Source organism: Protopterus annectens, chromosome 1.part1 (assembly GCF_019279795.1).
Source record: "Protopterus annectens isolate FY-2018-M chromosome 1.part1, PAN1.0, whole genome shotgun sequence".
NCBI lineage: Eukaryota > Metazoa > Chordata > Ceratodontiformes > Protopteridae > Protopterus > Protopterus annectens.
In genome coordinates this window covers 950,387,137-950,414,173 of record NC_056726.1, presented here as the reverse complement: position 1 = coordinate 950,414,173, position 27,037 = coordinate 950,387,137, and the positions used below count along the sequence as shown (strand labels likewise).

Sequence of the window (27,037 nt, the reverse complement as noted above, 5' to 3'; positions counted from 1 at the left end):
CATGAGAATCACAGATGCCTTGAGACCCAAAATCTTGAGGCATTCTCCCGCAGTGACTGAAGTCTGAGTGGAAAACCTTAGAAACAGATCTAGATAAAGATCTAATATTTTTCCTGTGGAAGAAAAGCTCTTTGATCTGATGTGTCTAGTTGACATTCCAGAAACACAACCCTGTGAGAGAGAGTCAAGAAAGATTTTTGAATGTTCTCTTGGATTCACAATTTGTGCAAGAGATCTCTCACCCAAGAGAGAGATTCCTGATACCTTGAAAAAGATGCTGGAAAGATAAGCAAGTCATCTAAATATGGAAAAATGTGGATGCAATGTAGCCTGCAATTAGCTATTACTGGAGGAAGACACTTTGTGGACACTTGGTGCAGAGGATAGTCCAAAGTGTAAGGCAGAGAACTGATAATGTGATCCAGACACACAAAACCTTAAGAAACGTGTGAAGACTGGATGAATAGGGATGTGATGACAAGCAGCTTTTTAGTCTAATGTTACCAGGAAACTTGAAAGCTGAAGAAAAGGTAGCAGGTTGTGAAGTGACAACATTTTGAATTTGGGCACTGTCACAAATGGGTTTAGAAAAGAAAGATCCAGAACTGGTCTCCAAACATTTTCTTAATTTAGCACCAGGAACATCCTTGAATAAACCTCCCACACTACCTGGGAAGGAGGAACTGGTTCTATCATGTCTTGGGGCAGCATATGATAAAGAACAGGTAGAAACAAAAGAGTCTGATCTGCAGGATGAGGAATGACCCCTTGAAAAGGAGGAATTTCTTCCCATTGTTGTCTGTGACCTTGATGAATGATTTTCAGAGCCCATTGTCTGACTGAAGCAATCTGTTGCCAAAGAGAAAAATGGAGATTCAGACATTGTGGAAGAGAAAAGGGGCCAGGGTGGGAGAGGACACAAAATCTCTTGAATAGTCCTTCAGACTTGTTGGACTGGGTTTGGTTTTGGGAGGTTTGAGACTTCTTTTTGGAATCCCCTTGCCATTTCTTCTTAAACGTTTGTTTGCCTGAATTCCATTGAGGCTGTTTGTTTGCTTTTTTGCCAAAACTGGATGAGGAGAAAGAAAATCCCTTGGACACTTTGGAAAAGAAGGGCTGAAAATCTTAAAGATTCCCTAGATCAGCTTGCCCCTGCCCCTTTCATCACACTTTTTCATCACCTCTGCAGCAGATGGGCCAAACACTAAATCTCTATCCAACTAGATTATCTATTCAATGAGAATTTAACATCTCATTTTTACATCATCTAGGAGGTTCTAAGAATGCAGCCGTGCAATCCTCCTCAAAACAACACCAGTGGCTATAGCAGCAGAAAAATCAACAAAGTCACACACACACGCACACACACACACACACACACACACACACAGCAAACAATCAGTAATGGCCTGTGCAATAGAAGAAAGGATATTTAAAGCAGATTTTTCTTCACAAGAAAAAACTGTAGAGAGAACAGTGCTCAAACTTTCCACATACTGTCAGAACAAACTAACATATGATTGACAGTTCAAAATTCTGAAAATCAATGTTGCAGGAAAAATATATTTTTTTCCTATGCCTATCAATTTTCTCATCCTTATTACAAAGATTAGGACTGGAATTAACTAAGTGCTTAGCAGCAGTGGAATCAATTAAGGCTATAGCTGCTGGGCCAGGTTTGGGAATAGTGCATAAAATTGAAAAATACTGAGGAACTTTATACATCCTACCTGCATTTTTAGAAACATCTGGCTGGCTATCAGGAAAACTGCAGGCAGTAAGACACACATCCTCTAAAGCAGACAAGACATGAGGAAAGGGTGTAGGTTTAGAAAAATCCTTCTGTTACAACTCATAGTATTTTCTGTGGGACTGAGAAACCTTAGTGTGCCCCCACTGAAAACAATGGGACATTATAGCATAGTCTCAGAAAAAGAGAAACCCTCACAGGGAGAATCAGAAACTGAGCTCTCATCTGAGTCTGATTTAGAAATCTGTGGACTAAACCTTGAATCCATCCTTCATCTTCCTGTACAGATTCAGAATCCTGAATCTCTTCAGAAAAACATGACTCAGTCTTTCTTTTACCAGAAACTACTTTACAAGAAGGAACAGTAGCCTGAATTAAACCCTGAGCCAGTCCAAGTAAACTACTCCTATCCAAAGAAATTTGAGGATGGGTAGATACATGCTTGGTTTTCTGTTTCTTTTTGACAAGAAAAATAGGGGCAACCCTGTTACTAATGGCAGCAGCCGCTTCTCCAGAGATGGGAACAGCATTCGAATGCAACAGGAAAACCTTCCCTGTTCCCTCTTTCAGGATGAACAAGAGTGGCTCTCCCTTGCCTACTGAGGGGACTCCAACAGTCGCAAAGTATGTAGCTGACACCATGTCCATAGTGGTTGTAGGTGCTACAGCAGAGGGATCTGGGGTAAAAGATGAGTGGTCTGAGGTATAGCATATGGTATTGCAGAGTCACCCACCTGCAGCTGAGGCAAACTGCTAGCCTACTGTGGTAGCAAAGCCTATTTCCTTAACTTTTCTTTTTGTGGCTGGAAAGACTGACCATGGGACATTTAGTCTGTTCCCCAGTGAAGCTGATTTTAGTTTTATGGTTTAAGATTTACAAGTATTCATTGTTTAGCATATTAATCTTTTCCGCATTATTATTTTTGTCTGATTTTCTAATTTTAGCTTAAGTTTTTCTTGTATTTCATGTAATTCTTTGTCCCATTGTTTTTTATTTGACAACCAATTAGTGAGTCTACAAAAATTATGTTTTTAGTGCATTCCAATAATAAACTTCTGAAGTGTCTTCTATATTATTAATTTCTTTAAAGGAAAGGGTTTCTTTAATAAAATACCTTAAATTCTTTTAAACAAGTTATATATGCTGGTCTTGCCTGTCTTTTGGCTTTTCCCGGTTAGGGGTCACCACAGCAGAACTCCGGTCAGCTCATGACTGGCAGTGGATATTTACGGTGCCGAGTTGCCAGCCCGGCACCCAACCTTCAAAGAAGGCACGCCCATTCACACTCGCACCTACCTGCATGTCTTTAGCATCACTCGACTATGGGGAGGACATGCAGACTCCACACAGAAGGCGCTCCTGCCAAGAATCGAACGGGAGAACCTCTTGCTGTGAGGCAACAGTGCTAACCGCTGCACCACCACAGCCTACCAAATTATATATGCTGGTAATCTTCTGATTTTAACAATATTATTAGATTTTTAAAAACAGCTCAAAGGTAATTGCATTGTGATCTGAAAGCGGACAAGTTACTGTTTTGACTTTGCTTAGTGTATCAGTCAGGTCATTAGAGACAAACTCTGTCAGTTCTGGATTGCGTTCCGTGTCTATGGGAATAATGGATACAAATAATGAATTCAGTTCTGAAAATTCATTTATGTCTTTAAGATGAAACAATTCAGTATATTTTAACAATGACTTTGCAGATGCCCATTTTATCACTTGGTGACAATATGCAATTAAAGTCTCCTGCTAGAATGATATTGCCCTTCGAGTTTTGAATTACTTGTTCTAGATGTTGGTTGTTGTGTCTTTCGGCTTTTCCTGGTTAGGGGTTGCCACAGCGGATCTCCGGTCCGCTAATGATTGGCAGTAGATTTTTACGTGCCGAGTTGCCAGCCCTGATGCACAACCTTCAACGAAGGTACGCCCATTCACGCATGTCTCCATGGAGAAGACGCTTTAGCTGAGAATCGAACCAGACAGCGTCTTACTGTGAGGCGACAATGGTACCGCAGCACCACCACCGCAGTTGTTCTAGATGTTGGTCAACTGTTTTAATTCCTATCCAGGAATCCAATACAAGTTAATAAGAGTTGACATCCTCTTATTATACTTTATAGTTAACAATACAAAGCATACCTTTATCATCTTGATATATTTCTATAATTGTAGGCATAAGCAGTGAATTTCTCCATAATATAGCAACCCCATTTTTTTGATTATATTGCGAACTGGATAATATAGTGTAGTTTTTAGTATTTAACCTGTCTATGTCTTCTGTTAATAAGTGTGTTTCCTGTAAAAGAATAACTTGAGAATTAAACAACTTCAGATATCTTTTTTAAGCTACCCCTCTTGCATCAGATATTTAATCCATTAATATTTATGAAAACACAGTTGATAAATGCCATTTGTCCTACTGATCAAAAGTATATATGTACTTCTCATAGATAAGTGGGTTGCTAGGGACATACTCTACTATTCCACATTTGTACTGGAAGTAGGAAGACTTGTGTGCTATTTGACAATCAGATTCTATGCTAATTAGATGTCCATAATTGCAAATGGATGTACCTATTTTTCAAGGGCCTTTGTTCCAATTTTCAGTGCCTGCAGGTTAAGAGGTATGATTATACATGCGCAAGTCATGTTTATGTCTTCAATATGAATAAACCCTTTTTAACATTTTCCCATTTGCATGTATTATCGATCTTAGTATTCATTTCAAATAATAATTGAGATGGAAAATGCAAATAATTTTAGCTTGCTTGGATGTTAGGCTTGTATTTTTTTAGCTAAAGATACTGAACATATTTCCCTCCAAAATGGAACCATTTGAAAATAGACAGTAGCTATTGTTGTTGCCAGCCTGAAGCACGTATCCTTGTATCCTTACTGTATTAGTAAAAAGACACTTAGCATGTAAATGGTTAATTCATTTGTTTGCAGTATCAATGACCGACAGATGACAGGTTTCCCTTGTGATGTTGCTCAACTCATGGGCTTAGTCTGGCTCTGGGACAAGAGACTAATCAAACTGTAGCCCCTTTATGCTAACTACCTCTATGCAGTACCATGGGCAGCGATACACTCCCCTGACCTTCATCATGCATCTTAGTCCAAAGCCAACAGGGGTGGGTAGCCCAATCGATCCCTTATTTTGCTCCTGGCGATGAAGTTTCATATGTTTAAAAGAGGGAAGAAGCACTAATACCTTCAGTTTTGATTAACTATAATATCTTTATAGTTGTTGAACTACACTTTATAACAAAATATGCAGTCTGCTGACTTGTCTCATGAAACATTTACTATTGTTTATTAGGCATTTTGTCAAGGCTCTATAAGGTTGTCTTAAAGATGCTTGTTTTGTTTTATGAACAAAGTGTGATAAAAGCATACACACACACACACACACACACACACATATATATATATATATATATATATATATATATATATATGTATATATCTATATAACACGTTTTATATCTAATTTAATCTATTTATATATATCAATATATGATTATCTAAGCTTATGTTGACATTCTTGATCACTGACATCCAAAACAGAAACCACAATATGTTGGAAACCTGAATGTCAATGCAATACTGTGATAAGTGCATGCAAAACCTAAAAACAAAAAACACTTTTGTTCCACACCCTCTTCTAATTATATGTTTTTTATTTTATTTATTTATTTTTTTATTTTACATTTGTTGACCGGGCTAGTCTAACTGGATATATGTCCATTTTCAGTAGAGGCCCGGGGAGATAAGTTCCATTGAACACAATTATAAAAAAATGCTGGTACAGTACAAAATTTTAACAGATGATAATAATTTATTACATAACTATTTAACAAACCTAACACATAACATATTAAAAAATATTTATTACAATGATGTTCCTATAGACATAGCTTAATTTACAAGATCATGCTCTGCTTGGTTATCAAGGAACCTGGACTTAGTACAAAAAAGTAATAGGTAAGCAGTGCCCAGTAATAAAAAGAGGAAGTTATACAGGGTTAGTACAGGGGCGTAACCAATGTGTGCTAAGGTATAATTTCAGTTTATATTTGAAAAGTGATTGAGGACAGTGATGCAAGTCCACTGGGAAGTAGGTTTCAGTTTTTCCCAACAGTGTTAGATAACAGAGAGTCTGCAGCCATGTTGTTGGATTTACTTATGCAAACAAGTAGTTTATTTGATGAGTGTAAGTTTTTATAATTTTGCAGGGGGTAATGAGGCTAGAAAGTATTTGAGTATTAGTAGGTTGGAAAAGGGTCTTGTGGGCAATGGTAAGTTGGTGAAACTGAAGCTGATTTTGTAGCTCTAGCTATCCTAGCTGCTTTAGATTATGACAGTGGTGGGTTCTAAATGGAGTGCCAGTGGCAAATCTGGCAATATTATTGTATGAGTTTGCCAGTTTGTGGAGGTTGTTTTTTGACACAGTAGTATATACAGGCTAGGCATAGAGGAGTGTAGAGATTAGATAAGTGTGGGCAATAGTAGTTCTGGCTAATGGAGTAAGGAAGGGTTTGATCCTATAGAGGGAGCTCAGTTTTCTATTGACTGTTTTTATTGTATTGTTAATATGAGTGTCAAAGTTAAGGTTGTTGTCTATTGTTATTCCTAGGAGTTTGGTAGTTGGATCAGGAGATATGAGAGTGCCATTATTAGATATGACTGTGAAATCTACTGGGGAGGACTTCCGGGTAGGAGTGAAGAGCAAGAGTTTTGGGTTTTTGGGGGTTCAAGAGGAGGTAGCACTGTAGAAACCATTTTTCAACTGTATTAAACACCTTTTGGGTTAGGGACTGTAGTTCAGTTGGAGAAGTGGCTGAGCATATTAATGTGGAATCGTCTGCATATTGTATACATGTAGCTTGAGGAATTGCTGAGTGTAGGTCATTAATAAAAACTGAGAATAGGAAAGGGCCTAATATGGAGCCTTGAGGGACACCAAGAGTAATGGGGAGGTGGGTAGATAGATTATTATCCCATAGCACAGCCTGCTGTCTATTATCTAAGTAGGACTGGAACCATTGTATAGCCAGTGCATCTAGTGAAAGGGATTTGAGTATATTTATAAGTAGCTGGTGATTTACCATATCGAAAACTTTAGAAAGATCAATAAAAAGTGCAGAGGAAAGAATGTTGTTGTTATGGTTTTTGTTAATGCAGTCAGAAAAGGATAAGAGGGCAGTGGTGGTACTGTGGAATGGCCTAAAACCATGTTGAGAATTAGCAAGTAATTTATTTTTGATTAGGTGTTGTAGTAGTTGACTATGGATGCATTTTTCCATTATTTTTGCCAAACGAGAAAGTAAGGCTATGGGACGGTAGTTTGAAAATTCATTAGAGTTACCACCTTTATGTAGGGGGATAATGTGAGAGATTTTCCAGATAGTTGTGATGGTTCCTTTATTTATGGCTCTAATCAGGATGGAAATGGGATATGCTATGGCTTTAGCTAATTTTTGCAAATATTCTGCAGGTAGTTGGTCAGCTGAGGGGGTGGTTGTTTTCAGTTTGTGGATAAGGGTGCAAATGAGGGATGTTGGAACCGATTGCAATTGAAATGAAGGGAGTGAGCTAGTAATGGAGGTTGGCAGAGTTGAGCTATCAGGTGATAGCTGAATGGCAAGAGATTGGATGGCCTCTGTAAAAAAGGTATTGAAGGCATTGGCAGTTTGCTTGGAATTCTCATGGTTAGTGCCTTGTGGGGTTGGTGTAATGGAGTGACCTGGGTGCAGAAGTCTGTTAATGCTTGCCCAAAACGTTTGTGGTTTATTTTGGTAAGTTTGCTGGAGTTGGAAGTAAAAGTTTCTTTTATCTGAGTATAGCTTTTTTTGTATTATTTCTCAGCTGTCTACATTTTTCTTGATCTATTGGGTTTTTAGTAGTTTGCTATTTAGACCAGTATTTGTTTCTAAGTATGATTTTTGCCTGGTTTCTTTTGAAAGCCAGGTGGCAGGTTTAATCCTATTTCTGATAGAACATGATTGCGCATGGTGGTCTAGGATGTCTAAGAATTTTGAATTAAAGTATTTTACGGCTTCCTCAAGTGGGAGGTATTTTATGGGTGACCAATCACATGCCTTAAGTTCACTTTGGAAAAGATCAGGGTTAAAAATTTTTTTGGTCCGTATTATCGTATATGTGGTTGGGTAGGGAATATTGACCTTATGCCTGATTATATGGGTCAGTGAGTGGTCACTTAAATCATCAGGGAGGGTCCCTACTTTATATGTTTGGTGATGATTATTTATAAGAATCCAATCTAAGGTAGTTTCTTTATTATTGGGTTTGTTAATCCTGGTTGGGGAGGTAATGGTTTGAGAAAAGCCATATAGGTTAATACGGGAAGTAGGGTGTTCAGTGCTACAGCACTTCCAGTGAATATTAAAGTCACCGAGGACTATAGTTTCTTGTGGGAAGTTTACAGAAAGCCAGCTAAGGATATCTTCAAGGATTATGGTGTTATTACAAGGAGGCAGGTAGATACAGATGATATATATGGATTTACAAGTGTTGAGCTGACTTTTAGAAATAAAGATTTCAGCATTATTGTCTAGAGTTGGTTTATAGTCTGAAGAAGTAACTTGTAATCCTGCTTTGTATAGGATAGCTACCCTCCCTCCCTTCTTGGCTGGGCAGTCTAGTCTCAAGATATTGTAACCAGGTGGGATGACTTCATTGTCTTGAGATGCAGGTTTTAACCATGTTTCTGTTAGACATAGGATGTCAAATGAATGTACATCCAAGAGAGCATGGAGGTGGGCAATGTATATTGAGATGCGCTATAAAGAGTGAGTTGGGAGGTCTGGTGGGGGTATGTGTGCTAGAGGAATTAGGGCTATGGAGTTCAGTGGTAAAAGTATTACTTGGGCCAGGGTTAGGATGAATGTCTCCATCTATTAAGGAGTGGACCTGTATTCTACATATAGGATTTGGGAGCTTACAGTATTGGTTTAGAGATTTCCTAGCTTTTAGATAGTTATACCTAATGTGGGCCAGTCTATGATAATTTGCTAGTAGGTAGCTGGGTCTAAATGTTATGTTTATGTGTTTTTTGGAGATAGCTAGTGTTGGTGTGGCAGTTTGCTTAGAGGGGTAGTAAAATTGTGGACATATCGGATGCTCATAGGAGGTTAGCAGGTAGGCTGTATTTAGAGAAGGTAGGAGTGTGACCAAGAGTAGTAGCTTTATATGTGCTGGGGTAGGTAATGTAGACATTAGGATGGTTTAGTTCTATGGTACTATGTAGGAGGTAAGGAATTGTAATAAGAAAGGTTAGAGAAAGGTGAGAACTAGGTTCAGGTTATATACTAACTTTGAGAGTGAGCAAAATCAATGAAAGGGATATTCCCAATCCCCAAGAATTGTGCAGTCTCACACATCTGTTAACTATTTGTTTAGTCAACCAAAACTGAACTGATGTCAAACACACTGTTGACCAAAACACCTGCCATCATAATTATATATATATATATATATATATATATATATATATATATATGGAATACATGTGTTTCATCAATGTTTGTTTATTGCCTGGTGAAAAAGCTGGCATATCTGTTCAAAAATCAGTTGTGCTGTCTTTTGAGTGAGACTGCGGAGCAGAAGGGTTTGGGAAATTTGCTTTTTTCTCACTGTAGTGTGATATTGGAGATGGTGTATAAAATTCACAGGGAGGTGTAGGCGGGTCTTGCCCCTACAGAAAATTATAGTTTGGATGTATGTAGTCCATGATTTACATTTCAAACATTTACCTGTTCAATGTTATGAGGTTCGATTTTGTGAGATGTTGATAAATGTCATAAATTTATATATATGGTTGCTACTGTAAAGGCCAATTGTGTGTTAGGTTGATATCTGCCTTACTGACCGGATATAGTCTGCTAGGCAGCTGCAGCTGATAGATAGGTGTGTGTGATTGCACAAATGCATGGGTTAGGAAACTTGCCCTTATATGGATGTATATGTTTGTGCAATCGCAGAGGTAGTATAAATATATATATATATATATATATATATATATATATATATATATATATATGGATCTAGGACTGTTGAATGAAAGTTCAACAGTCCGAACCCACTATCAACAAACACACTTTAGCAAAAGTGCTTTTCACCGAAAAAGCATTTTCGTTAAAGTGTGTTAAAAAAAAAAAACAGTAAACTAATGTTTATGTTGGGGGGCAAGCCCCCCTGCACACCCCCCCCCCACTTTAATATTCTCACTCCAAGATTGCACTACAGTGGGGAAAAGGGAATATTCCCTTATCCGCACCGTAGTACTATCTCTGCAACAGTAATTCCCCCATGACTCCCTCTAGCTGCAGGCATACTTCCGCGAAAGTGCTTTTTCGGTGAAAAGCACTTTCGTGGAAGTATGCCCGGCCGTTTGTGTTTCGGTGAAAAGTTCCTACAGGGATCAGTACGGTTCCCATATATATATATATATATATATATATATATATATATATATATATATATACACACACACACACATATATTAGTGGGGAGTATATATATATATATATATATATATATATATATATATACACACACACACACACACATATATCAGTGGGGAGTGTGGGGATGAGGGGAGTTTACCCTCCTGCATAAAATAATGTTTTTGTTTTTAAAAGATAGGTTTTGCATGTCCTGGGGCTGTTTCTTGTTGCGTACATGCTACTGTGTCCAGTACCTTGTTTTCAACCTTTTGCAATGCAGCACTAGTCAGTGGTAGCAAACAGTACAATGCACTGCTGAATTTAAAAAAAAGACAAGACAGAGATGGTGAACAGTGTATATCATATGGCAACCTAAACTGACTCTGCAAAGTGCAAGATACAGGTATGTTTATACACACACACATGCTAATTTCATAACTGTCACATTAGCAGCAAAAACATTCTACCCCACAATCTGCAAAGGATCATTTCAAAATGAATTAAACCTAACACTAAGCTCACAAGATAAAGAGACTGCTGTGAGTGGCAAAGACAGGTAGCTTTATTTCTCATATTCACAGTTTATTAAGCATTTGTTGTTGTACTATTGAATAGAGATAAGGCACAGAGACACACAGCTAACAGCACAGCATTATTCTGTGGTAATAAAGTCTATCGTGAGATGTCCAACTGGGTTTCCTATGTGGAGCTATGACATACTGGTTTGCACTGTTTGTGACAAGTAAGTAATATGCTGTGTTTAAAATTACTCTGCAAAGCAACATTTGGCATGGTAGTACTTTTCCCTCTGTAGCTGTGACATTTTGTTTTGCATTCCATCATGACGGAAGCAAGATGCAACATCGTAAAATGACTGAAGAAATCCCTGTTTGTCATCATGCTACTGAATATAAAAAGCACATCACGCATATTGCTGCAGTTTACAAATTCACAAAAATACAGGGCAGATTCTGAGCAATGTAGTATGATAACCTTTTGCATAATTCTTTTTCTTCTTTCAGCTTTTCCCGGTTAGGGGTCACCACAGCGGATCACCTGTCCGCTCATGATTGGCAGTGGAGTTTTACAGTGTCGAGTTGCCAGCCCAGCGCCCAGAAGGCACACACACACTCACACCTAGGGCCAATTTAGAGTATCCAATCCACCTGCAGCATGTCTTTGGGAGGAAACTGGAGCACCCGGAGGAAACCCACGCGACCACAGGGAGGACATGCAGACTCCGCACAGAAGGCACCCCAGCCGAGGATCGAACCGGAGAACCTCTTGCTGTGAGGCGACAATGCTAACCACTGCACCACCGTGGCCACCCGATAACCTTTTGCATAATATACAGTTAATACAACAATGATTTGTGCAATATATTTATTTAACAGAGAAGAATGCATAGTTTTCTGAGTTTACCTGTGACATTTTGCTTTGCTATGCATTGTACCATAGAAACAAAGATACAGCATTTTTAAATAATTGGCAACCAGACTTTGGCATTGTACTCTTGAATAAAAAAGATGAGATATACACTTTTAGCATCATAGCACTAGTCTGTAGTAACAAACACTATAATATATGGATGAATTTTTAAAAAAGACAAGACAGAGATGATGAGCAGTGTCGCACTATATGTAACAGATTTTTGTGCAGAGTTAAAGTGTCACCACTACATTGTGCAACAGAGATCATTACACAACAAAGAGAGAGAAACATAGTTTACCAAGTGAAAGTCACATTGTGAAAGATGCAGCATTTTTAAATAACTGTGGAAAACACCATTGACACTGTACTGTTGAATAAAGATACATGGCAGTATTTTGTTTAACTTGATGTTCTGAGATACCTGATGTCAATCGAATAAATCACCATGCAGATGTAGCATTAAACATCCTGCACTACCATAAAGCAATGCTATAATTTTTATTTTCCCTTTCCTGTTTTTTTTTTTTTTAAATTAGAGATAGTAGCAAGGCTTTGTGCAGTATACATCATATTGCACTTAATTAATGGGAAACATTTATCAAAGTGAATTTGTTACGTTTTGTTTTTTTACTTTATTATGACAGGAAAATAACACACAGTATCTTAAATGACTTTCAAACGTAGCTTTTAGTCATAGTTCTCAACCTTCCGTCTCTAAAATGAGGAACAGATGGGCAAAATGTGGAACACCTACTAACAGTTTGCTAACAGCTTCAACTAGGAAGCTTACAGGGTGATTAAAACGTGCTACTTTATACTTATAAAATGTTTGTTTGTTTGTGTCTTTCGGCTTTTCCCAGTTAGGGGTCACCACAGCGGAACTCCGATCCGCTAATAATTGCCAGTAGATTTTTACATACTGGCTTGCTGGGCCTAATGCACAACCTTCAACGAAGGAACGCCCATTCACGCATGTCGCTACACGGAAGATGCTCTAACTGAGAATCGAATGGACAACGTCTAACTGTGAGGCGACAACGCTACCACAGCACCACCAATTAATTAATGATTCAGTACTATTTACCATGGATATCAGCTAAAAATATTCCTAACACTGAATGTGTGACAGACCCTTTCAGTATAGTACTTTGAGGAACATGGACCTTAAAGAACAAAAATGAGGAATATTCCTTATAATGAGGTACATTCGAGAGCTATGTTTTTAGTATTATAGTAATGAATAAAGAAAGGACTGCACATACGTTGTCTGCTATAGAGAAAATGTCAGCAACTTTTTGTATTTCACATTCACAGTAGAAGACACACTTCCTCATTAATATTAATGATAAATGCATTGTAACTTTATTGTGCTACCACTACTTAATAACATTCTCAACTTCGGTAGTGCTTAACTATGTTGGAAGATCTATTTGAACTTCGCATTGCAAGTGTAATGTGTTAACTGTAACTACTTCAGGCAACTATCAATTTCAATAGTGATTATCTGTGTTAGGAGAAGTTTTATTTATTTGTATACTAACCAACATATTGCACACACCAACACAAAAATAGCTGTTTGAAGTGGCTGATGAATGGGAAAGCACACACTATTACCATTATTTGTTAATCACATGGTTCTTATCAGTAGAGAAGTATGCATACAATCTGCTTGCTGATGATCTGTATAAATCATGAACACAAGGAAAGATGCAGGTCAGCAAATCCTGGTATGCAGTAGTGAAATTTGGCTTCTGCAAACTTTATAAGTACAGATAATGGCGGAGGAGAGGGTTTGGTATTCTGGACAGGGTGGAGATATGAGGAGGCAGGAATTGGTAGAATACGGAAAGTGTGGCATGGGAGCCATTTACCTACCATATCTTATCCAATTTGAAAACAGAGTAATACTGCATGGATAGGAAGGGCTTACCTGCTTTTCTGTAGTGTGCCAGTCCTCCTATATTCATATGTAAATTTATAAATATTCATGGCTCGATCAATGCATCTTGTCTTGGACTTGAGCTGCTCAGCAGCACAGCATTTTGTATCCTAGGTGAGTGAGTGGGATTGATCTGCATGGTAGGAGAGAGTTTTGACTGAGTTTTATGACTGCAATGCCATATACATGACATTAAAGATGGGAGAGGGACAAGGCTGTGAGTTCAGTACATGTTGTACTAGGGGCATAACAGTAAATTGTGGAAATGCGAGGGGTATATTAATATCAAATTTTGTGATGGAGACATGACAGTAGGAGAGAGGTGAAAGGGATAACAGAGCACTCATCTTTGCTCAGTACATTTACTATTCTCTTTACATGTGCCAGAGAGTGTAGCTAACTGGGATGTGTAATAGAAACCAACATTATACCACTGGAGCATGGTTCTGATTTAATTATCCATTTCACTGCTGCATTATTGTTGACATATTCATGCCACGTAGCATTAATGTGCACCACGCAAATACAAGATACTTCACGAATCTCACTGACACTTGACTAGACAGTTGAGATAATAAAGCCAGAGGATGCATGATATGACTTTTCTAGCAGTATCAAGGGATACAAGCATGTTAATATGCAGAACTTTAAATGTATCCATTTGATGGTGGACATTCCATTATCAACCTTCCGTACTTTATTGTGTAGGAAATATACAATCTAAATAAAACAGAAAGGGGAAGATTAAAGAGACTATTGCAAGCCAGAAACACTGAAGCAAAACGAAATACAAACTGTGCTGACATGCATTCACAAAGTTAATAAAGTTATGTATTTATGAACGTTTATTTTTATTTTTTAGGTGAAACATGTCAAATACCCCCCAAACCCACACACCTGTGCAATCATAACTCAATAATTGTAGAATATTATCTGTCTGGTTTAGACACAAGATTAATTGCTGGAACCTGTGTTCTGAGAGACTGCCTTACAGATTATCTGCAAATATACAGAGCTGAGTATATATTTTTTGGTTATAGAGTTTGTTAATTGTTGCTTAGATCTCTGTTGAAACTGTTGTCTCAATGTTCTGAGAGACTGATCGGCAAATATACACAGCTGAGTATTTTTTTTTTTTTGGTTTTTAAGTTTGTACTGTTAGTTGTTGCTTAGATCTCTGTTGAAACTGTTTTCCCCACCCCACCCCCATTTTCTGCCGTGTCTTCAGTTGGTATAGTAACAGCTGCATTCAAATTGCTGGAACCTGTGTTCTGAGAGACTGCAAATCTACACAGCTGAGTATATTTTTTTGGTTATAGAGTTTGTTAATTGTTGCTTAGATCTCAGTTGAAACTTGTCTCACTGTTCTGAGAGACTGATCGGCAAATATACAGAGTTGAGTATATTTTTTGGTTTTAAAGTTTGTACTATTAGTTATTGCTTAGATCTCTGTTGAAACTGTTTTGTCCCACTCACCCTCCCTATTTTTGGTTTGTAGTTTAAATTTGGTGGCTTTTGCAGTTGCCCGCCCCACTGTAGATTTGATCTGGGACACTCCCCCAGTCCCATCTCTTTACCACATTCTACCTAATAAACTCTTTCTGCACTTGCTTTTAGTCCTTTTTAATTTAATTGCATTTTTTAAACTGTGTTTGGTCTAATATTGCTGCATACTCAAGTGTGCTAGCTTAGCTTGCACTGCATGTGAATTGTTTTTACTACTGTTTTTGCTACATTTCTGTAAAAAAAAACTGTAAGCCTGGTTCCTACCTTTCCTGTAACTAGTGTTCCAGATACAGATTTGCTGTATCCAGGACTGTATGTAAGTTTCTGAGCCCCATAAGCCTTTCTGTGTTGGAGGGAAGCCTCCTAGCTTATCAGTGGGAGTGGTAAGCACTAGGTAACCTGTCTACCACATAAGGAGTGGTTCTGGCCCAGAAATTGTAGTTATTGGCCGTTTGGGCAATCTTCCATCTCTCTCAACTTTCTGATTTGAAAGCCTGCATTTGCACTTGTTTCTGTCCTGTAACTTGTCTAGTGTAGATACAGATTCTTAGTTTTAGCACTTAAATTTGCTTATTCATGCTCAGCACTTGTTCAGAACTTGTAAGCACTAAATAAGCTACTAATTACTATAGCACTCAGTCTTCCTCATTACCTAGAGGAAAACAGTTTTTGTACTTACTTTTCTCACTTGCTTAGAGAAAAACAGCTCTTGTACTCACTTTCCTCACTTATCTAGAGGAAAATAGTTTTTTATTCAGGCATGTCCTAGGGTCAGCTCCCAGTGATCTCTCCTGTCTATCTGATGAATCTGGACATCTTGAGGCAATGTAGAAATTGCCTCATGTACACAGACAACCCTCTCCTCCTACCACCCAACACTACAACCTGTGAGAGATGCACTTATCTAGCCAAGCTGGAGGTAAAGCTCTCTCCAACCAAGACTGAACTTGACAGTCATGAGGAGAAGGTAAACATTTGCACCACACCACACTCATCACATAGTCTCACTAAATCTACAACATCAAAATCCACACATAGTAACACAAAACATTTGCGGAGGCTCTCAATAATAATCTGTCTAAGCAACAGAGACCTCCAAAACAGAAATGCAAGCAACCTCCATCCCACAACACAACACAAATGACATAGTCCACAGACTCAGCATGCCACTCAACCACAGCCAATAAGGCAAAACAACGTACCCAACACACTAGTCATAGGTGACTCTATAGTCAGGCACACCGATGTCCCACTCACCAGGCTAAACAAGGAGAAGGTTACTGTCAGCTGCCTGTCGGGTGCCAGGATCCGCCACATAACCCACATACTCAGGTCACTCCATAACAAGTACAAATATGACTGTCATTGTACATGTTGGTGTGAATGACCTGAGACATACCTCCCCGGACTACATGAAAAGAGACATGGAAGAGCGCTCCGATCACCACCATAAAAGGAACAGGCAAGCAAAAACTGAGGGTAATGCTACTCAATGCTAGAAGTCTAAATCTCAAAATGCACTCACTCGAGGCACTCCTTAAAATGGAGAACATCGATATCTGTGCAGTGACTGAGACCTGGTTCAAGGCTCCACAGAGCACCCCTGCACTACCAGGCTATTACTCATACCACACTTTTCGGCCATGTAACCTGGATCGAAACACCAAAGGCGGAGGTGTATCCATATTCATTAAGGATATCCACACCTCCAGGCTAGTTGCTCAGCATAATGCATCTGAGGTTATTCAAGTGCAACTAACTCTGGGCAAAACTGCAATCCAAATTGTAGCTTACTACATATCCCCCACAATGCCCCAGGATTCCCACTCCTCTTTTCTTGATGTACTGGAAAATATTAGGGTTCAACCAAACACTCTAATAATGGGTGACTTCAACTATCCCACCATTAACTGGGAAAACTACTCGTGTAACAACTCCTTAGCTCAACACTTTCTGGAATTTATAAACTCCAATGCCCTAGATCAACTTATCCACACCCCCACCAGGGGCAACAATATCCTAGACCTAGTCATTACCAACATGAGTGACCGGTGTTCCACACCTGAAGTCAACTCCTCGTTGGTCTGATCCGACCATAAACTTATCACCCTTGATATCCACATCCCACCCCCACCCCCCACCCCCATTAAGGAAACCACAGAAAAAAATTTCTCCAAAGCTAACTTCATTCTTCTTAAGACAGAAGTGGTGAACTTCATGACACCCATGCAGATGGACAATACAGTTACAACTGCTGAATCCTACACAAATGCACTCTATAAGCACTTACACGAGTGCATGGATCGTGCTATCCCAAACAGAACCAAGATACTGTCCTCCAAAAAAAGGAAGCCAATCTGGTGGTCCCCTGCCATAAACAAACTGTACAACAGAAGGAAGAAACTGATGCAAAAGAGAGTAAAATCCCATGAGTGGAGGAGCTCTCTGGTCAGCCTCAGTAAGAAGCTGAGATCCCTTATAAGATCCTCCAAAGCTAGCTACGAAAACAAAATCGCCACTAAATCCAAGGACAACCACAAAACATTCTATAGCTATGTCAAAAATTTAGATGGCAACACCCAGATCTGCTCTGAGTTACAGCACAAAGGCACGAAAATTACAGAACCAACTGATATTGTCAACATCCTGGCAGATAGGTTCAGTGCTAACTTTACCCCCCACCCCCACCCCCTAATGGGCCCATATCTATACAGGAAGAATGCAGAGTCCCTGTAATCACAACTATGTAGGTAAATGCTGCACTCTCTAAAGCCAAAAACACAGCATCCATGAGACCGGACAACATCCCAGGCTGCGTTTTACACGAACTTCAGAACGAACTGGCTCCCCACTTAAGCACCATGTTCAATAATAGCCTCGCATCGGGCTTTGTGTCCACTGAATGGCACACAACAACAGTTATCCCACTCCAAAAAGGGAAAGCCACCACTGATCCCAGGAACTATTGACCTATTAGCTTGACGAGCCTGGTCTGCAAGGCCATGGAACGTATCATGAAACTCATAAACAAAGATATTGGTAACCTCCAAACTCTGGATCCCACCCAGTTTGGGTTTGTGAAAGGCAGATCATATCTCCTGAACCTGATTGACTTCTTTGAGGCAGTCACCAAAGCCGTGGATGAGGGTAAGGTGGTTCACACAACCTATCTTGACCTCGCCAAGGCTTTCAACACCATCCCCCTTTCTGGAATTATAGCTAAACTCACTAAACTAGGTATAAATCCCTGTGTCACAAGATGAGTTGCCAACTGGCTCACTGACAGAACCCACACTGTAAAAGTTGCAGACTCCAAATCTGACCTCAAAGCAGTGACAAGGGGAGTACCGCAGAGTTCCATCCTGGGACCTCTCCTGTTTGGTATCTACTTCTCTGAAGTACAGGCTAACACAGAAGGCCTCTGGCTAACAAAGCTCGCAGATGACTGCAAACTAGGAGCCATAGTCAAGTCCACAAATGATGTGGACATCCTACAGAAGGGCCTCACTGAGACAGATGCCTGGTGTCAGAGCCATGGCCTCAAGCTCAATGCCAAAAAGTGCAGTGTCATCCCCTTTGGTAAAAACTCTGTACCCATGAACTACCACATAGGCAGCAATCTACTTAACACCAAATGCATGATAAGAGGCCTTGGGACCCAGGTGGACAGCAGTCTCTCCTTTGATAGTCACATCACCCTCTACTCGTCATTCATTAGACCCATTATAGAGTACAACACCCCTTTTGGAATGTACCTCACAAAACATCTGCAGCAGCTGGAAAGGCCACAAAAGTACCTCACATAGAGGATTACTGGCCTCAAACAAATGCCCTACACTGACCACCTCAAAAAACTCCAGCTTTACTCTGTAGCATATCGCCTACTCCAAGGTGATCTCTGCCTAACACATAAAGCTATGTCAAACCCAGAGCTGTTGGACATGCTACAACTAAAGAAATCCCAATCCCTCTGAGCTACATGCTCTAGGGACCTAAACCTTGTCACCACAATAAACAGGACATGCTGGAGGGATAGATTCCTGTCCCAGAGACTTCCTATACTCTGGAACAAGCTACCCATCTATGTCAAGCAAAGTTCTTCATTTGCACTCAAGAAAAATCTTGATGAGTGGATGGGAAATAGGAAATACACCCCAAAGATCACTTCTGTGTCTCTTCTCAACAGTGGCACAGGAAAATAACTTTCTTGGGTGGCGTAAGCCATGGAACCTTGCTGGCTAGGCTTACGTAGACCCTTGGGCTGATAGCCTAGTACCTACCTATGAACCTATAAGACTGCTACACTAGTGACTGACACAGTAAATGTCGATCACAAATCTGCAGTTCTGGGTTAGTGCTAGGAAGACAGCAGCTGCACTGTTTTGGAGATTTATTTTATCCCCAAAGATACAGTAATTTCAGGCTTGGTATGAATATGCCTATACCACCAGTGCAGGATATACCCAAAAGTTCTTAGACTTAATAAAGAGAAACTCCCTGAACCAGATTGTTAATAAACCCACGAGAGGACATAACATTCTTGACTTGGTCCTTATGAATATGGTTTCTTCATGTACTATTCCCCGATATATCCTTTTCCCTGGCCAGATCAGATCATATCAAATCATAAACTTGCTACTTCTACCTTCCAAATCTCTACTGAAACGAATATCTCAGAATTCAAGGACCTCGACCATACTAACCATCTCAAATTCTATGATGAGTTTCAAAATTCAGTTATAGCTGCATCACATCAGATGTTTTTAAAGCAGATAGCCTCACAAAGGAATTCTATTTCCACTTAGATAAATGTATAGAACTGGCAATCCCAGCTATAAAAAACAAGTAATCTCTGTGGTATCCCCGAAGTCTCAAAACAACGCACTAAAGTGTAGTGGGTCCAAAAACAAAACAGTGTAAGAAACTTCTCTGTGTGGAACATTTTCAGTCTATATATTTCTAGTTAATCACTGTATATTAATCAGATCAGACAATGGTAGTAGAAGTAGCGAACGTAAACTCGTTTTAAGTCAAAATAAAACAAAACAAAAAATAATAAAAGAAAATATATAATTATACAGCATTACTAAGTATTTGAAAGTAATCCAAGCAAGGCAGGCAGTCTGTTTCCAGTCGAAAATCCTTTGTTAAGTACCAGACAAGCGAATTATAGGCCCATTAGCCTGAAAAGTCTTATTTGCCCTGACTTGGAACATATTTTAACTGACCTGATAAACTATGATATTAATAATCTCATTGGGCTAGACCCACTATGGTTTGGCTTTGTCAAGTGTAGCTCCTGTCTAATTATTCTGCTTAACTTATTTGAAAAGGTAATACAGGATGTTGACAATAGTCATGATGTCCACAGAGCATACTCTGACCGGGCCAAGGAGTTTGATGCCATCCATGCTGGCAGAGTTAGTAAGCTTAATGCAGTACAAACAGACCCATATATACTAAGATGGATAGCAAACAGGCTAAAAGACAGAAACCACATGGTTCAGGTAGCAGCTGCCTCATCAAAATATTAAGGTGATTAATGGTGTCCCACAGGGCTCAGTGCTGAGACCTTTTTTTGATTTTTCTGATCTTTAGACTCTGAACCTAGATCGCTGACTAACCAAGTTTGTAGATGTTTGTAAAGTAATAGTCATTGTCAAGTACCCCTCTGATGCCAAAGCATGAATAATCATGTTTGTAGATTACTGTAAACTAGGAGTTATTGTCAAGTACCCCTCTGATGCAAAAGCATGAATAACCACATTTGTAGATAACTGTAATCTAGGAGTTATTGTCAAGTACCCCTGTGATGCCAAAGCATGAATAACCACGTTTGTAGATGATTGTAAACTAGGAGTTATTGTCAAGTACCCCTCTGATGCCAAAGCATGAATAACCACGTTTGTAGATGATTGTAAACTAGGAGTTATTGTCTAGTATCCCTCTGATGCCAAAGCATGAATAACCATATTTGTAGATGACTGTAAACTAGGAGTTATTGTCAAGTTCCCCTCTGATGCCAAAGCATGAATAACCACATTTGTAGATGATTGTAAACTAGGAGTTATTGCCAAGTACCCCTCTGATGCCAAAGCATGAATAACCACGTTTGTAGATTACTGTAAACTAGGAGTTATTGCCAAGTACCCCTCTGATGCCAAAGCATGAATAACCATGTTTGCAGAGGACTGTAAACTAGGAGTTATTGCCAAGTACCCCTCTGATGCCAAAGCATGAATAACCACATTCATTCTGTAGACTTCTGTTCATTTGGAGAAGTTATTAATGCCAAATTTATATGAAACAATGACTTTTTTTAATACAATTTCTAAAGTGACACTTTTTTGCTAGCAGTGCCTATGTTCTAAACTGAAAAACAGCATTTAGAGTTGGTAGTGCTAGGAAATACAAAACATTACAGGACTTTAGGAGTCCTCTGTCTTGGCTGTCAGGTCTTATCATCACCTTTGATAACCAGTATGTCTCACTTCCACTCACCCTGATGGACTTTCTTGTTTATTTTATTTGTTCCACTATTTCTAACTTTCACTAGTTTCATGTCTAAAATAACTATAGTTATCATTTATAGCAGCATCACAACAGATGTTGACATAACAGGTGGTTTCACAATGGAATTCTATGCCCACTTAGATAAATGCATGGAATTGGCAGTACCAGATCTAAATATAATGGGAAATTTAAAAACAAACCACACTGGTGGTCAACCAATATAGTCAGTCAACAATAAATAATAGTAATACTATGCAATAATGTTGGGATTGTATGAATGCAATTATTTTAAGAATAATTACATTTGCAGGATTTATAGATGTAGTTTCTCTGTGTTTTGGCAGATGTGGCATATTGTCCTGAAAACTGGTATCCACACAATAATAAATGTTACTACATTTCTGAAGAAAAAATGAACTGGGAATCCAGCCAACGTTTTTGTGTCTCCAGTGGTTCTAGTCTTGCTATGATAAAAGACAAAGAAACTATGGTAAGATAATAAAGAGATATTCCTCAGTAGATATGTTCTACCCAATGATACAGTGTATTGCGATGCTAATTGTATTTCTTAACTGTGTCTAATATGTATGGAGAATAGCAACAAACCATGTCCCATTTCTAAACACAAAACAGCAGTAGGCTGTACATTGGCTGGTATATTAAAACACAGTACACAAGTGAGTCAAAATATACAGTATCCAAATACATGATGTAAGTCACCGGGAAATAATAAACAGGAAGCATGAATATGTTCAGATATACACAGAATACGTCAGCATCTTCAGTGGAGAAGAGTCACTCTGTCTTATCTTATGAGTAAGAAGGTGCAGTGGTATCCAGATGATGACTAATAGGGTGAGGCACTGTGAGCTTGGCTATCCTCCACAAAGTTTTTACTTTGACTGTAAACTATAGAAAGTAAGTGTACCACATGAGTGTAACATTTTGTAGCAAGTTCATTAATGATTAAAGATAAAGACCTCATACTTTTTATTCATAATATATCTGAATCTTTACCTCTTCAAACTCTTCTGCTGGAATAACAACATTAATAAGATATACAACTGAAAAACAGATGACAAGCTTTCAAAAATAGCTTTAGTTATAAAAAAAGTGTAGATTAAATAAAATACAGAAGCTACTTACTTTTCTTATAAAAACTTTATTTTTGTATGTGATTTTCCTCTGGCTACATAGTTAACATCAGCCCTTACTTGTCATATTGCCAAGAGCGAGTTGTGAATGTGCACTGGCACAAGTAAGTACCAGCCATGGATGTCTGTACATACACACATGAAGGCTAATGTGCAAATGCGGCTTTATACAGCTGAATGTATGTTCCTGGCCAAGGCACTGTATATCACACATCTCTTTCTTCAATAGTTGTTAGTAATGCAGTACACCAGACACTCTCCATATCCCAGGATGGGTAATCTGGCAATATCCACTTACCACCAGTCTCTCCTCAAAGGCTCTGTCTGTGCCTAGGTCACTTGTCAGTCCTGGGCCATATGTAAAGCTACCAGATCTAACTATGAGCTCTAATTGGTCTCAAAGGTTGCATTAGAAAAATGGAAAGGGAAAATCACAACCATAAAATTTTACTAGTAAGCAAGGTCTGATTGTACAGCTACAAGCACATAGTAAATGTGCATGAGAAAAAAATGTGTAAACTTCACAATAGCCAAGGAAATTTGTCAGAGTGTTAAGAGAAAACAAGAAACATTGCCTATATAACTATTTATGTGATTACTGCTGCCACCAGTAAAACTGTATGTGATAGCTGCTGCTGAAAGTAAAATTAAAAACTCAACTTCCATTAGCCTAGATGTCATACCTACTAGTTTTCTTTGTGGAAATAAGGAAACATTAAGTCCCTGTTAAACATGTTAAACTACTTTTTAATATGTGGACACCTCTAGTCTATGGCAAAAGAAATACCACAGTGTTTGGGTATGGTTTATCTTCTGCCCACCATCCTGACTAGAATTGCATGTAAAATGATAGACATAATCACAATGGAGCTTTGCTCCACTGTTTAGAATATTTTTTGACATTCTTGTCTCAGTCACAAAACAACTTGGTTATGATCAGAGATGTGATCATAATCCTCTGTAACAATGATAATGACGGTCATTAATAATGAATGCAGTGATCACAAAACATTTTTGTAATAAGTACAACATAAGTAACTTCTTGCTTTTTATATCACAAATGCTATCCAGTCTTTGTAGTAGCATACAGATCCAACATTTATCAAAATAACTGGTTAGACAAAAGCATATGTTACTTGCATTGTTCTCATTAGTAAAATTGCACGGTCACTAGAAAATTATGAAAAAATGTATCAAAAAGTATGGAAATGTTTAGCAAAAATTGTGGGAAAATTGCATGGTTTACCATGGAACCCTGCTACCCTCTATGCTTCCTCCCCCACGACAGTATAGCAGCAACATTTCATTCCAAAACAAGCTCTCAGAACGTTTGTACTGTAACTTCCAGTGGGCGGAGCCTTAGCCTTTTGACAGAATCAAATTATGTCCTCACATTTCAAACAAATGTTTGTATCTCTGGAACCACAGAGATTATGAAAGAAGTGTAAATGGCAAACTCTTCAGTATAAACTATTTTTCAAGTGGCAGTATTCTTTAGATTCTAGGTCTTAAACCAAATTTTATAAGCCACAGTAAACATAATTATATTTGTAATATTTTATAAACAACTTACAATATCTCAGCAAATACTCAAGTTACATACATATTGTCAGCAGTATTTTATTCATCTAGCTGAGAGCTTTCATATGAGGCTAAGGAGTTATGTCTGTGTTACTTGGTTGCTGAGATGTTTAGAAAAATTAGAAAATTATAGATATATAAATTAATATAATAAAAACAGTAGTTAATATCTATTTACCTGCACTAGACAAAGGTCACATTTTAATGCAGTTGAATTTGCTATTGTGTAAGCTTTAGGATGAGATCTTTTAAAAAACTTGTGCATAGCATGGTTTTGCAATTACTGATGTAACTATGAACAAACAATAACTGACGCCTATATGAGTCAGTAAGAGTTAACTAGAGGCATCACTCGGATGTAAGTGCTATGAATATCAATTGCCAGGAATTGTGATAAGAGCACTGCCTTTATGAATATGGTCACAAGTAAGGGTGCTGATGTGTGCCTCCTAAACATTTTATAAATAAGCAGTTAGATGATGTAAACTATCAACACATTCAACATTTCTTAATAATTAAAACTCTCTCATATATTTATATATACATAATTCATATATATATATATATATATATATATATATATATATATATATATGAATTAACATGTAGGATGAACCATTAATAGGAGATAAATTCAGACATACAGAACAACACTTTGTAGTTACTGCCTTATCCATGAATATCGGGACATATTCACCTTTTTTCACACCTATTGTTTAATTTTCTTAGTCATTGAAAAGTTCTCTGCCTGCCTGTTTCAGCTCAGGATAAGTTTTAACACATAATCTGAATGATGAAACCGAATATATCATTTGAGCATCTCAGTGGCTTTTCTTACCACATACATACTGCGACATTTTGCCAAACTGTTCTCCTTTGTTAGATTTACTTGAGTATACAAATTGTTGTAGCATTTTAGTCAAAATACAATTTATAAATTATTTAAAACATGCTCCATTCCAGAAGATTTAAGGTATCACACAGTGAAAACTCTAGCTTGGTTGTTTTTTTTTTCTTACAGATTTTGTTTAGGCAAAGTGCAAGGTAAAAATTGCACAAAATGTGGATAAATTTTGAGTATAATCTTCTAGTAGTCCAACATGTATATAAACTAGAAAATTATTCAGTGAAATAGGCAAGCTACATATAAATAACATTACTTAACTATTTATTTGCAGTGTCAGTGGTACAACAAGTAGCAAATTCACCTTGGTACATAAGGCTGCAAGTTCTATTCCCACACCAGGCAGATGGATTGCTGACACTGCAGTGCAGCATAAGGGGGATGCTGTAGTCCTAAGTGTGCCATCCTTTAGATGAGATGTTAAACTGAGGTCCCATCTGCCTAAGTTGGTGGTGGTAGTTGGTGGTAGATAAGATGGATATAAAAGATTCCATGAAACCTATTGAAAAGAGTAGGGGACGTTCCCCTGATGTCCTGGCCAAATTTAGTATAAATACCACCTTGGGTCTTCTCTGTAAAGAGGTTACTAGCCTACTGGGATTAACCAGGTTTAACAAAGAACAAATAAATTTACACATATCAAAATGTAGTACCAAGATGAGATATATGGTAGTTTAAGTTTTGCCAAGGGAAGAAACAAAAATGGAGAAGTTCAATGTTAATGTTTATATTCTCCACTAGCTGTTCCCGGCATCAGAGTATTACCCACCCCCAAAATACATTCAGTGTTTTAAGCATGTACTCATTTGAGCATTTTTTCTTTTTACACCCATAAAAACTTTAGCATAATCAAGGCTCTTAATGGTCAATAGGCATTAAAATTGACAGCTAAATCTATGAACCTGTTGTCTAAGAGGCAACATATTACACTGATTATGTAAAATTAACCTGGACTCTAGTAAGCATGTCTTGGTTTAGCTACATCTAAATAATATTTATTCACATTCAAAGACATTTTAAATAAATGCAGATGTCTGTCTTTAGAATCATTTTAACTTACGTAATCCCTATAGTTTGCTTTCTTCAAGGACATTGGTTCTTCTTGTGACTTTTCTTGGAGATGCATCTTGAGAGTATGTGCAGCTCCTGAATAACCTAGCTCTCGGAGTCCTTATATGCTGGCACATCTGGCTTATAAAGATGTCTATGTTTCCTCCTTTGCAGTCTTCCATTTTCTCCATGGACAACAATTTTTTTTTTACTGTTCCTGCTTTATAATTATTTCAGCTTCAGTTTAGAAACTTTTCCACTAATTATATATTGCTGCTATCTCCAAGCTATATGTCTAGTAGCCTTTGGTAGTTTCTGTCATAACAGGATCTTGACCCAGCTCATTTCTTTCTTTGTTTCTAGAATTTCCTTTACTTTGCACTGAAATGTAGTTGATGTAGGTAATTTGCTCTTCACCTTCCTCATTAACAACTGAGCTGCTGAGAGACTGACATACTACAATGGAATATTCCTACATTCAAAAATAGTCAGGTGATAATCCTCATAGCTTTTGCTACAGATCTTTTTCATGAGATTTTTAATTGTCTAAATGGTATTCTCAATTTGCCTGTGTTCATGGCAGTCAAACAGATATTATTATATGTCTGAATTCCCTTTCATGCACACAATTTCTGAATTCTTGAACAATGTCAGATATGTCAACATGAAGTATCAACTGTCTCAATAAAATAGACTTGATACATTAATCACACCGACCCTTAACTGTGTCTGTT

At 38.1% G+C, this 27,037-nt stretch overlaps 1 protein-coding gene across 1 annotated transcript in view; it reads left to right on the top strand.

The window, feature by feature from the left end:
- The window catches only part of LOC122808177 (oxidized low-density lipoprotein receptor 1-like), a 261,451-nt gene that overhangs the window by 81,023 nt on the left and 153,391 nt on the right, over positions 1–27,037 (top strand). Inside the window, exon 4 of the mRNA XM_044079147.1 lies at positions 21,959–22,104. Within this exon, the coding sequence (XP_043935082.1) occupies positions 21,959–22,104 (146 nt within the window). The remainder of the gene's footprint in view (positions 1–21,958; positions 22,105–27,037) is intronic.